This window comes from Hemibagrus wyckioides, linkage group LG09, assembly GCF_019097595.1.
Source record: "Hemibagrus wyckioides isolate EC202008001 linkage group LG09, SWU_Hwy_1.0, whole genome shotgun sequence".
Classification (NCBI taxonomy): domain Eukaryota; kingdom Metazoa; phylum Chordata; class Actinopteri; order Siluriformes; family Bagridae; genus Hemibagrus; species Hemibagrus wyckioides.
Window position 1 is genome coordinate 5139354 of NC_080718.1, and position 14199 is coordinate 5153552.

Genomic DNA, 14199 nt, shown 5'->3' on the forward strand with positions numbered 1-14199 from the left:
TCATTTCATTGCTTTTATTTATTTTACTTACTTTTTATTTTTTGGAAATGATTTGATTTGTGTTTGACGGAAAAAAAAAAGGAAAAATATGATATATCCAGATATTCATCACATGTTCATCATGTCACATTTTTCACCTCTTGACCTTTTTTCAGGAAAAATAATAATAATAATAATAAAAACGCAGTCCTTCTGAATTGTTTTGTGTTTTTGTTGTGTAACTGCTTGCTGATCTGATCGCTTAAAATCCCAGAATTGAATTAAAATGATGTTTTATTTATCTTTTATGTACTGAATAATGAGTAACATCTGATGACGGATGGATGGATGAACTCGTATCTGGGATTTTAAGGGGTTTAAAAAAAGGAAAAAATAAGCACGGATGAATAAATGGAGAGAGTGTAGAATCTTCTAATTTATTGGGATTTATGTATATATATATATATAGTATCTTTTTGTTTCAGCAGTTAGGTTGAGATTTTATTGAAGGGAATTTGATAAAATGATGTATGGAAATACATAAATTACAAGCTGACCCGAAGTATCCTCTGAAGTATGTTATTTTTTGTAGCCGCTGGCAGCTTTATCCGCCCCAAACACGCGCACACACACACACACACACACATCATCTCTGCTCTTTTGCATTTCATACATGACAAGCGCCTTCTGTGTGTGTGTGTGTGTGCGTGCATGTGTGTATGTGCGTGTATGTGTGTGTGTGTGTGTGTGTGTTTTTACGTTTATCTCTCCCGCACAGCATCGAAAAGCGAACGTGAGTAGGCTTTTCTCTAAAGTGGCGAGCATGATCCAGCCTGAATGTGCACCTGAGAGGACTTTGAATGAATCTGAGAATGGTTTTTTGTTTGTTTTTTTTTTGGTTGAACGTGGCTGATTTTTGTAATTTTTTTATTTAAATTTTTTCTTTCTTTTTTTGGAATCGGTGAATGTGCGCCATGTTGTAATGGGGCTTTTCATTCACTAGATGGCAATGATGCACCAGCGCTTAGGAAGGAAGGAAAAAGGAAGGAAAAGGAAGCAGGTGGTGGAAATGGGAAAATGAATAAATGATCCAGGGAGAGCATTCTTTAATGGATTAATTGTTGATTGATTGTGTATACGAATGTCCCTTCTCTGTCATCCTAAAATACATATATTTGTTTGATAAATGTTCATTTCATTTATGAAAATATTCATACTGCTTCTGTTGCAGTTTGTTGCAGAGATCAGATTATATTTAAGGCCAGACACTACGGGTGAACAGGGACATTTTCACAATTTTTTATATTTATTTATACGGAAAATTAAACCCTAACTTTTGTTGTTTCAATAAAATAAATTAAAATTGTAAAGCGGAATAACATAATATTTAAAAAATTATATACACCAACCAGGCATAACAGTATGACCACCTGCCTAATGGTCGCCCTTTTGCCCTGACCCGTCCTGCACTGTGTATTCTGACATCTTTCTATCAGAACCAGCATTAACTTCTTTAGCAATTTGAGCAACAGTAGGTCGTCTGTTGGATCGGATCACACGGTCCAGCCTTCGCTCCCCACGTGCATCAATGAGCCTTGACCGCCCATGACCCTGTCACCGGTTCACCACTGTTCCTTCCTTGGACCACTTTTGATAGATACTGACCACTGCAGACCGGGAACACCCCACAAGAGCTGCAGTTTTGGAGATGCTCTGATCCAGTGGTCTAGCCATCACAATTCGTCCCTTCATCAAACTCAAATCCTTACACTTGTCCATTTTTCTTGCTTCTAACATCAACTTTGAGGACAAAATGTTGACTTGCTGCCTAATATATCCCCCCCACTAACAGGTGCCATGATGAGGAGATACTCAGTCTCATTCACTTCACCTCTCACTGCTCACAATGTTATATCTGATTGGTGTAAATCTTTAAATAAATAAACACAGTATTGTTAATTAATTTAACTAATTTGCATACGAATCACACATTAAACAAGTTATAAACTGAGGAAAAAATCTTTTTTTTTATTTATTAATTTTTGTTTTCAAATTCAGATTGTTTTTCAAGATTTGTATAATTAATGAATACACAATGTGAGTTTCTGTAATTGGTGTGAGAAAATACAATGAGCTCTGCCATAAAAAAAAAGTTATATATTTTTCTATATTTTGTATAGATTATTTGTTCTGAATTTGGTGAAAAAGAGATTTTATTTATTTTATAAATTTCTGAAAACATTTTATTTATATCTGATTTGCGTACTTCAAACCAAAACCAAATTTGAAAGAAAGAAAGAAACCTTAACAAAAGGCAAGAGTCATTACTTTATATTACTTTATATTTTAGCGCTAGTGTGAAACATGCTACACTTAAGACATTTTAAGAAGTTTAAAAAAATTATTAATTAATAATAAATAAATAAATAAATAAACATTTATTATTATTATTATTATTATTATTATTATTATTATTTTCTTATTGCATTAAAAAAAAAACCTGTTAAATGGAATTTATTTTAAAAAAATTTAATAAAATCTTACCCAACATGTCCACCTGTAGTGTCTTGTCTTAAAAGCGTAAAAGCCACTTTTGTTTTTTGTTCATGTTCTTTAACATAGACATTTTGGACACCGTGTGGCGTCCGGTCCTGCCACTCCGACGCCGTACGGTCTCCTTTCAGCCATTTAGTCGCAGCTCATCATCCCTAACCCATTGTTAGCATAGCTCTTTAATGCAGACCCCTTCCTAAGAATGGTAGAGCATGCCTGTTAGTAAAGCGCTCGCTTTATTAACGAAAGTCATTGACCACCTACTAACCTGTTTGACTGTTTTTTCTCGCTTTTTGTTTCTGTTTTTTCTTTCGCTAACAAAGTTGGTTTCGCCAAAGCAGACCTGCAAGGTAGACGGTTCCCTCTCCATTCTGAGCTTTGGCTCAAAAGCTGCTCTGTGTGATGTATCGTGTCAATTTATATATTCTTTTTTTTTTATTTAATTCTATTTATTTTATATTTTTTTAACACCTGAGACACAAAGCTGTCTCGCTTCACTGTAACAATGTCTTGGTATAAAATGGTTCACTTCTTTCTTTAAAAAAAAAAAAAGAGAGCGACAGAGAGAGAGAGAGATGCGTACAAAAAAACAAAAAACGACGGCAGCTGTGAGGTTTTATAAATAAAACATCAGACGTTTGTGGGTAATTACGCCGCCGGGTGTTTGCTTGCTGGATCTCGTCCTGGTCTCCGTTTATGCTAATGATGTTCACATCAGTGGGTTTCTGCTCAGCCTTAAAAAAAAACAACAAAAAAAAAAACACAGTTTTAACCTGAAATTCTAATAATTCCACTTTGATTTTTTTTAAAAAAAAAAAATAAATAAATAAACAAAGCCCACCTTCTTTTATCTAAATGTGTTGTGATAGTCATGAAAGAAAATTGATTTGCTTATGAGGTAAAAACAAAAAATTAATAAATAAAAAAAGACGACCCGAACCATTGGGAATATAAAAAATTATACTATGATACATTTTAATATTTTAAAATTATTACTTTTATTTTCTTTTAAATGCTCACTTTTTATTTTATTCATAATTATTTATTTATTTATTCATTTTTATTTTAAATATTTATTTTATTTTTATGTTTATTTAATTTTTTTTTTTTAAATTTACATTCAAGTGAATTGTATTGGCATTTTTCAACATTTATTTTTTACTCACATTATTAGTCTATTTATTTATTTATTTATTTATTTGTACTGATCATGATTGCACACCATTCATGTTTTTGTTTGGTTTTGTTTTGTTTGCCTTTTGTTTTTTTTGAGGACCGATTTTCAACCATAAAAAAAGAAATAGTCGCAAAAAAACTAAATTAAATAAAAAAAATAAAAAAATAAAATTAGGGGTGAATCATTTTATGTTTAAACATCTTCAACTTGCACTACACATTACACAAGAAGTGCACTTTTGTTATTTATTTATTTATTTTACCTGTTTGTGTGTGATTAACCCTGTTTAACACAAGTGCCGTGCGAAGAGCACTTAAAGGTGCAGTATGTAAAGTTTTGTTGTCAAAATTATTAACGAACGAAAGTAAATTGTGCCACAACCTTCTTTAAGGACTTTTTAAATGTCTGATAGAAATACTGTCATGCTTAATAATTCTGTTTAAAATTTCTTAAATTCCTTCCTTATGACGAATTTCTTTGCACTTATAATTAAAAATAAAAATAAAATGTAAAATATTGTTTTATAAACTGCAAGCAAAATGGCAAAAAAAAGATCCTCATTACAGCAGTACCTAATATCAGTCAGATATTTATTGGACTAATTTTATTGTAGAATTATTGCTAATTTTTTTGACAACTAAGACTACTAACTGCACCTTTAATCTCACTTAACTTGCAATTATTAATGTTTACATGCCTTTTTTTTAATTAAAATGTCCTTTAGAACCTCGTGGTAATCTGTGGAATTTCTTTGTTTGGAGCGTTTTCTTCTTTTAATAAATTTTTTTGTAGATTATAATGATATTAACATTTTTTTCTGGGCCAGAAAAATGCAAATTAAACCTCAATATATTCCGCAATGCACTAAAGACTTTAAAAAAATAATAATAAAAAAATCAATCACTTGCTGTTTTTTTTTTTATCTCATTTTGTCGTAGATTTTTTACATTTTATTTATTTTAAAAACAAAATTTTCCAAAACTGCAACTTTAATCGCACTTATAGATCTTTGATTTAGTAACTCATGGTTATCTGCGAACTTTCTTTATTTGGAAAATATTTCTATTTTTTTTTTAGATATTTAGAATAAAAGTAATAATATGAATTATTTTTCTGGGCCAGAACAAATAAAAAAATAATAATAATAATTAATCAAATAAATAAAAAAAGCACAGCCTTTGAAATGCTGAGACTCATCCACTTGGCTTGTTTTGTGTTAGAATTACTGATTTATTTATTTATTTTTTTGACAAGAAAACACCCTAACTGCACCTTTAATCACGATGTTTCCACAGTTATATTTTGACAGGATGACAATTTTAATTTTTGTTCCTCTAACGAATAAAACACATTCCTAGTTGCTCCACACACACACACACACACACTAATCTGCTATGAAGTGTTGATTTCTTATTAACTCTGTGTGTACGTGGTGACTCCTGGCCAGTTCTGCCTGTGTGTGAACCCCCTGAAACTCCCCCACCCCCTCCACCCGACCCCCTTACCCGCCCTGTCTGAAGCCACGTTCGGGAATGTCCGCAGCGCTGTGTTTTGTCCACCTTGTTACTAAAACCTACTCGGAGAGAATGCCAAGGCTCAGTTTGATATGTTTGTTTTTTTTATTTATTTTATTTTGTAATTTTTGAGAATTTTTTACTACTAACCTTGACTGCATGCCAACTTGAAGTGCATACCTGCATGGCACCTAACGGCTCGCCGCCGGCCGCTCTGCCCCGCTGTTACAGCCCTGTGCTCTGCCGCCGTAGGTCCTAGCACCACGTGTCAGGAGGACTCCTGCGCCAACATGGGCGTCTGCATCCAGCAGTGGGAGAACTACACCTGCGACTGCTCCATGACCTCCTTCACCGGCATGCACTGCAACGACCGTGAGTCACCTCTCTTTACTTCAACACACACCTCATATTCTGCAGGACATTTCACTGGAGGAGTAATTATTCACTCACACACATACACACACACACACACACAACATACACACACTCACACACACACTCACACACAGCACACTCATTCTGCTGGGCATCATGTTTTACTGGAATATTAATTATTCACACACAACAAACACAACACACACTGCATCCAGAAGAATCCTTTATACACACACACACACACATTCTGCAGGGCATCATGTTTTACTGGAATATTAATTCTTTACACACACACAACAAACACACACACACAAACACAGTCTGCATCCAGTAGAATGTGTTACACACACACACACACACACACACACACAGCATCCAGAAGAATCTCTTACACACACACATTCTGCAGGTGATCATGTTTTACTGGATTATTAATTATTTACTCAACACACACACACATCCAGAAGAATCTGTTACACACACACACACACACACACACACATCCAGAAGAATCTCTCACACACACACACACACATATCCAGAAGAATCTCTTACACACACACACACATCCAGAAGAATCTCTTACACACACACACACACACACACACACACATCCAGAAGAATCTCTCACACACACACACACATATCCAGAAGAATCTCTTACACACACAAACACAGACACATGCATATACACACATACACAAATCCAGAAGAATCCATTATAGACACACACACACATCCAGAAGAATCCCTTATAGATGCACACACACACACACACACACAGAAGAATCCCTTAGAGTGCTCTAACAGGTAAGTGCTTGCTTTTCTTTTTTTATATCTATAGAATTATTTTATCACACACACACACACTCTATCAGTTCATAAACACAGTATATTCATAATAACTCCTGGTGTTATTATAAAGTACAGTCTATGTGCCACGTGCTAGCTTTAGTAACCATGGCGATTATTGTGACCTATTCATGTAGGATCCAAAGACCTACTGCACCGCTAGCAGTGGGAAGTGAACGGCATTGTGGGTAAACTAGCTATTATGAAGCATGGCTTATGTACAAGGTCCTCAGGACCGTTTTTGAACGGTTTTGTAGAGTCGTGAAAATGACGCGGTGTATCTGAGCGCTAATCGTGTAGCACTGAAACCCGCGTACAGTAGGAGCCGGTGCTGTGGAAAGGCTGGATTAATTACACTGTCGCTGAAGTGCTCTCACGCCTCAGTAGAGGAGCGACGAGATGAAACTCATCAGTACAATTGGCCACGAGAGCCCGAGTCTGGCTTTAAGAACAGAACACCATGCTACACGCTTATGATGTTGATCTGATGATAGCGGTTTATCTGTAACGACATTTTTTTCCCCTGCACAAACAAAGACGATATTTTCCTCCTGTACATCTGAGCACTCCTCAGCACTTTTATTTGAGTGTGTGTGTGTGTGTGTGTGAGAGACAGAGAGAGAGAGCGTCGCACGTGATCCGTCATGTAATCGTCTGTCAAAACAACACAGTTGACCTTCTGATGATTGACGACTGACACCCGGGACCGTAACGCGCTCATCTGCCGTCCTGACATGCCATGCTTTTTTTTTTTTTTCCGGACCAAGGCGCAGAATCGGAGGCATGTTGGACGAGATAGAAGGAGACGAAGTGGAAGGTTTTGTGTGTGTGTGTGTGTGTGTGTGTGTGAGCGAGGTTGTCCTGGGTGAGCTTTACTTATCAGTATCGTCGGATTGCAATACCGGGATAATTTCTGCTTATTACAGATCATTTAGTACGAGAGAGAGAGAGAGAGAGAGACTGACAGACAGACAGAAGGAGAAAGAGATACAGTAAGAGAGAGAGAGAGACAGATACAGACAGACAGGGAGAGAGGGAGAGAGAGGGAGAGAGGCAGACAGAAAAGGAGAGACAGACAGAAAGAAAGAGAGATACAAAAAGAGAGGGAGAGAGACTTGGAGAGAGAAAGGGATATAGAAAGAGAGACAGAAAGTGAGAGGACACAGCAGGAGAGAGAGAGAGAGACAGGCAGAAAGAGAGAGAGATACAGCAAGAGAGGGGAGAGAGAGACACCGCGAGTTAGAGAGAGAGAGAGGGAGAGAGAGAGAGACAGACAGTCAGACAGTAAGAAAAAGAGAGAGAGAGAGAGAGAGAGAGAGTCAGACAGCAAGAGAGAGAGAGAAAGAGAGAGACACAGACAGTCAGACAGCAAGAGAGAGAGATGAAGAGAGCGAGAGAGACAGACAGACAGGCAGTCAGACAGCAAGAGAGAGAGAGAGAGAGACAGTCAGACAGCCAGAGAGAGAGAAAGAGCGAGAGAGAGAGGAAGAGAGCGAGAGAGAGAGAGAGAGAGAGAGACAGACAGTCAGACAGCAAGAGAGAGAGAGAAAAAGAGAGACACAGACAGTCAGACAGCAAGAGAGAGAGATGAAGAGAGCGAGAGAGAGAGACAGACAGCAAAGGAAGAGAGAGAGAGAGAGACAGACAGTCAGACAGCCAGAGAGAGAGAGAGAAAGAGTGAGAGAGAGAGAGAGAGAGAGAGAGAGAGAGGAAGAGAGCGAGAGAGAGAGAGACAGACAGCAAGAGAGAGAGAGAGACAGACAGTCAAACAACCAGAGAGAGAGAGAGAGACAGTCAGTCAGACAGCCAGAGAGAGAGAGAGAGAGAAAGAGTGAGAGAGAGAGAGAGGAAGAGAGCGAGAGAGAGAGAGACAGACAGCAAGAGAGAGAGAGAGACAGACAGTCAGACAACCAGAGAGAGAGAGAGATGTGGCAGCTGCTTGCATGATCAGATCTCAAGTTGTTGTGATGTTGTGTATGAGCACTAGGTGGCAGTAATGCTTTAGATACTCACTGTGTGTGTGTGTGTGTGTGTGTGTGTGTGCGCGTAGGCAGAAATGTATCCTGCTTCGAAGCACGATGAAGTCAAACATCTCTTTAGCCTTGAACATTAATTCATGGCCTGTGCTGCTGATCTCTCCATATTCTAAACACTTTCTATCCACATTACAGAGCAGAACTCCGCCCTGAGACACGCCTCCTGTTCCACATGATTATTAAGTGCTTCATCATAAATATCTACACCTTAATGCATCTATTCATCCCCCTGTAGTGCAGGAAGTGACAGGAAGTCAATGGAGCTTCATAAGAATGACTCAAACCTCCATTACACATTCCTCCAATCCGATACACACCTCCATTACACACTCCTCCAATCCGATACACACCTCCATTACACACTCCTCCAATCCGATACACACCTCCATTACACACTCCTCCAATCCGATACACACCTCCATTACACACTCCTCCAATCCGATACACACCTCCATTACACACTCCTCCAATCCGATACACACCTCCATTACACACTCCTCCAATCCGATACACACCTCCATTACACACTCCTCCAATCCGATACACACCTCCATTACACACTCCTCCAATCCGATACACACCTCCATTACACACTCCTCCAATCCGATACACACCTCCATTACACACTCCTCCAATCCGATACACACCTCCATTACACACTCCTCCAATCCGATACACACCTCCATTACACACTCCTCCAATCCGATACACACCTCCATTACACACTCCTCCAATCCGATACACACCTCCATTACACACTCCTCCAATCCGATACACACCTCCATTACACACTCCTCCAATCCGATACACACCTCCATTACACACTCCTCCAATCCGATACACACCTCCAATCCGATACACACCTCCATTACACACTCCTCCAATCCGATACACACCTCCATTACACACTCCTCCAATCCGATACACACCTCCATTACACACTCCTTCAATCCGATACACACCTCCATTACACACTCCTCCAATCCGATACACACCTCCATTACACACTCCTCCAATCCGATACACACCTCCATTACACACTCCTCCAATCCGATACACACCTCCAATCCGATACACACCTCCATTACACACTCCTCCAATCCGATACACACCTCCATTACACACTCCTTCAATCCGATACACACCTCCATTACACACTCCTCCAATCCGATACACACCTCCATTACACACTCCTTCAATCCGATACACACCTCCATTACACACTCCTTCAATCCGATACACACCTCCATTACACACTCCTCCAATCCGATACACACCTCCATTACACACTCCTCCAATCCGATACACACCTCCAATCCGATACACACCTCCATTACACACTCCTCCAATCCGATACACACCTCCATTACACACTCCTTCAATCCGATACACACCTCCATTACACACTCCTCCAATCCGATACACACCTCCATTACACACTCCTCCAATCCGATACACACCTCCATTACACACTCCTTCAATCCGATACACACCTCCATTACACACTCCTTCAATCCGATACACACCTCCATTACACACTCCTCCAATCCGATACACACCTCCATTACACACTCCTCCAATCCGATACACACCTCCATTACACACTCCTCCAATCCGATACACACCTCCATTACACACTCCTCCAATCCGATACACACCTCCATTACACACTCCTCCAATCCGATACACACCTCCATTACACACTCCTCCAATCCGATACACACCTCCATTACACACTCCTCCAATCCGATACACACCTCCATTACACACTCACATCCATCCTGCAGATATCCAAAAGCTAAGCCGGGTCCGATCCCTCGCTGGGCCGCGCCATTGCCAAACAGCCGCTCTTTGGGTTTGCTAACGAATTTCTAATTAAATTACGCATCCTTTGTCTTTTACCCTCAGAAAGGTCAAACCTTTCCTGTTCATGAAGGAGCTCACGGCCGCCCCAAATTGAATGATTTAGTAATTAGTCGTGCTCTCGATCATGATTGACTTTGTGACATTTCCATGGTGAAGCGTGTCACAGGCGGAATCAGTAACCTGTGTGTTCGTGAATCGTCACGCTAACATTTAGCCTGGAAAAGACGTCGGAGAAATTTACGATCAAGTTCGGCGAGGAAAAATCTCATTAGGAAAAGAGCATCTGTTAATTTATCTATTTAACCTGTTTATTTATTTATCTGTTTATCTATTTATCTGTTTATTTGTTTTTGTTTTGTTTGTTATATGAAGCATCACTAGCGCTTTATACACATCGTTATAAATATTTGTGAAAGTGCATTAAACCTCCCTGCAATATTCCTTAGGTGTTTATAAACTGGAGTAGTGTTATAAAGTGTTATAAGCTATGCTTTTAATGCATTTTGTTAAGACTTTATGAATGCATTATAAGCACTGTTTTATAACACGTTATATCAGCACATTATGAATGCGTTATAAACACTGCTATGAACCATAATGCCTTTTCATACATAATCCGTATGAAACAACAAGGAATAATGCTTTATGAATGCGGTAAAAACACTGCTATAAACCGTAACACCTTTTCATAAGTAATCCATATGAAACAAATGGGAACATGCTTTATGAACATGTTATAAACACTGCTATAAACCGTAATGCCCTTTCATTACCGATCCTTATGAAACAACAGGGATCATGCTTTATGAATGCGTTATAGCAAGGTGTTCAGAGTAACCTGGCTTCATCACCTCCATCACCCCAGCGCTGATGAACTAGCCACAACAGCGTATCTATCTCCTGCGGTGTGCTGACTCGAACCCATGAAGCCGTGCAGTGTGCTCCAAGATGACTTATTACTCAGGAATATCACACGCATGTTCTCGGGATAACAACAGGAATTCACCTCGTGCGTCTCAGACATGTTGCTTATTAACGAGCGCGCGCTAAGCAATCATGTTGATTGAGCTGTAGTAATAAATTACTTGTTAGCAGCTTCATTGCCTGTTAAATGGACTCGCTCTAAATTAATATTGCATAAAGGAATTGATTTGCCTTCACCCAGCCTCGCTTTGCTTTCCATCAGAGACTGTCTTTCTTTCTTTTTCTTTCTTTATAATTTTCTTTTCCTTGACCTTTCTGTTGAACGTGACCCTTCCGCGACCTCCACGTCCATAACCGTAAGCGATCTACTTTGCGTCTATTTCCCCAAAGCACCTTCAGTAACGACTTCCTCGTCTGTGACTCGATGGCTTCCCGTCGTTCCACACGCCCCCATGCCGCACTCTTCGGACTACCATTTCCTTCCCCGCACTTAGAGCTGTAGATAGGATCACACCAGTCGCGCATATAAACGGGCATAAAACCGATGTCCTGGAAAATACGCTTCTCTACTGCGATTGTGGAACACAGTCCTGCTGCTAGACACCGATACGTATCTGTATTATCGTTATTCCTATTTCCTCCAACACAGAAATATCGATTTTCTAACAGAATTAATTAGAAGGATTAATATGAAAAATACCCACTTCCATTCCAAATAACAGCCCAAGGGTATTATTTCTTCTTCCCTCTCCACCACGGTACAAATATATAAATTAAATCAAAGATAAATGCACGACTAGGGACCTGAGAGGATGGATTTGTTTTCCTCCCAGCGTGTCTGACACCAACAGGAGCGCCGTAATTAAGGAGCATCTTTTTTCTTCTCCTTCTCCTCGTCCTCGTCTTCGTCCTCATCACGGCACTGGAACTTCATCAAGTGCTTTTTTTCCTCTTCTCCATTAGAAACCTGAGGAGCTGTCGCACCGAGCGGGTCATCAATTAAAGCGCCGACAGAAGCACGGGTCGAGGTTTGTGCGCAGTCTAATGTAGAGCTGCACAGACGCTACGCGTCCGCCAGGCCGGAGACGCGTTACTGATGAACACCGCATCCTGCGCTGGATTAAGTAACATTCGTCTGCTGGGGAAGGGAATGTTCAGAATCTGTATTAGCGATCGCTTTTAATGCGCCTACACCGACATGAAGCATTAACAACGTGCACGGCGCTTCATGACCGTAAATCTTTTAAATGCGGAAATGTGTGTGTTTTAATGTATTTCTTTAATTTCTTTATTTTTTAGAAGGTAGGTGAAATATCTGTAATGAAAGAACAAAAAGAACAGGTTCCATCACCGCAAATTAGTTTCCTTTTACTATAACAGGACATCGTGAAATGTTTCGGTTTCTCTTACATCACAGCATTCTGAAAAACGAAAGAGCGAGAGTTCTCAAAAAAAAACAAGAAAAAAAACATCCTCTCGTATCCTGACGATGTCGCGACTTTTACTTCACAAAGTGGAAAAAAACAAAAAACCGTTCAATAGACTTTCCCCCATATCAATACTCCGGTTTAAGACGTCATGAAGGAACAATCGTCGCACAGGACCGTGTGTTGCTATGGAAACCATAACAGAAACGATAACACGTCAGAGCGAGAGAATTGATAGATGAATCCACAAATTCTGACCAATCAGGATGGAGAACTCCTCAGCACTGTGTTATAGGTGTATTATGTACGAATGTTAAAGGAATTGTTAGGAAAGTTTCATTAATTTACTCGAAATTTAAAGTCAATTTCTATTTTTTTAAAAACACTAAGATATTAGAGCTGTTACTGATGACAATAAGAGAGGAAAGAGGACCAGAGGAAGCCCTCGAGAGGAAAAATGAGACAATCACAAAATTCAGACCATAGAGTTCTCTGTATGTTGGTTATATGGTCAATATTGTGATTATAGATCAGGAATAAAAGCATTTTTTTAATAAAATTTAAGATTATTTTAATCACACAATAAAAAGGCTCAGCAGCCACTAACACTGTACCTTCCCTTTCATAAGAACTAAACTTTCAACATAATGCTGTTTTATACATTAAATAATAACATTTTTAATGATTTTTAAGGATTATTGTAGCGATGCAGATCTGGCAACAACAACAACCAGAAAGATACACCTGTTGAGCGACAGTTGTGTTTGTTGACACTGACAGTCACGTTGTGTTAACTCACGTTACAGAACTCGTTTTGGACTCGCGAGAGACTCACTCACGTTACAGAACTCGTTTTGGACTCGCGAGAGACTCACTCACGTTACAGAACTCGTTTTGGACTCGCGAGAGGCTCACTCACGTTACAGAACTTGTTTTGGTCTCACAGGATACTCATTCACGTTACAGAACTCTGCTTGGACTCGCAAGAGACTCACTCACGTTACAGAACTCGTTTTGGACTCGCGAGAGACTCACTCACGTTACAGAACTCGTTTTGGACTCGCGAGAGGCTCACTCACGTTACAGAACTCGTTTTGGACTCGCGAGAGGCTCACTCACGTTACAGAACTTGTTTTGGTCTCACAGGATACTCATTCACGTTACAGAACTCTGCTTGGACTCGCAAGAGACTCACTCACGTTACAGAACTCTGCTTGGACTCGCAAGAGACTCACTCACGTTACAGAACTCTGCTTGGTCTCGCGAGAGACTCATTCACGTTACAGAACTCTGCTTGGACTCGCAAGAGACTCACTCACGTTACAGAACTCGTTTTGGACTCGCGAGAGACTCACTCACGTTACAGAACTCTGCTTGGACTCGCGAGAGACTCACTCACGTTACAGAACTCGTTTTGGACTCGCGAGAGACTCACTCACGTTACAGAACTCTGCTTGGACTCGCGAGAGACTCACTCACGTTACAGAACTCGTTTT

The 14199-nt window shown here is 39.6% G+C and overlaps 1 protein-coding gene across 10 annotated transcripts in view; it reads left to right on the forward strand.

Moving 5' to 3' along the window:
• Positions 1-14199, forward strand: part of nrxn3a (neurexin 3a) — a 316041-nt gene that overhangs the window by 113825 nt on the left and 188017 nt on the right. For 7 of the 10 annotated variants that reach the window (XM_058398176.1, XM_058398177.1, XM_058398178.1 and 4 more), the window contains one exon: positions 5476-5595. In XM_058398176.1, the coding sequence (XP_058254159.1) occupies positions 5476-5595 (120 nt within the window). Of the gene's footprint in view, positions 1-757; positions 773-2855; positions 2883-5475; positions 5596-14199 lie in introns of all 10 variants that reach the window. The other 3 variants (XM_058398173.1, XM_058398174.1, XM_058398175.1) reach the window with 1 other exon arrangement.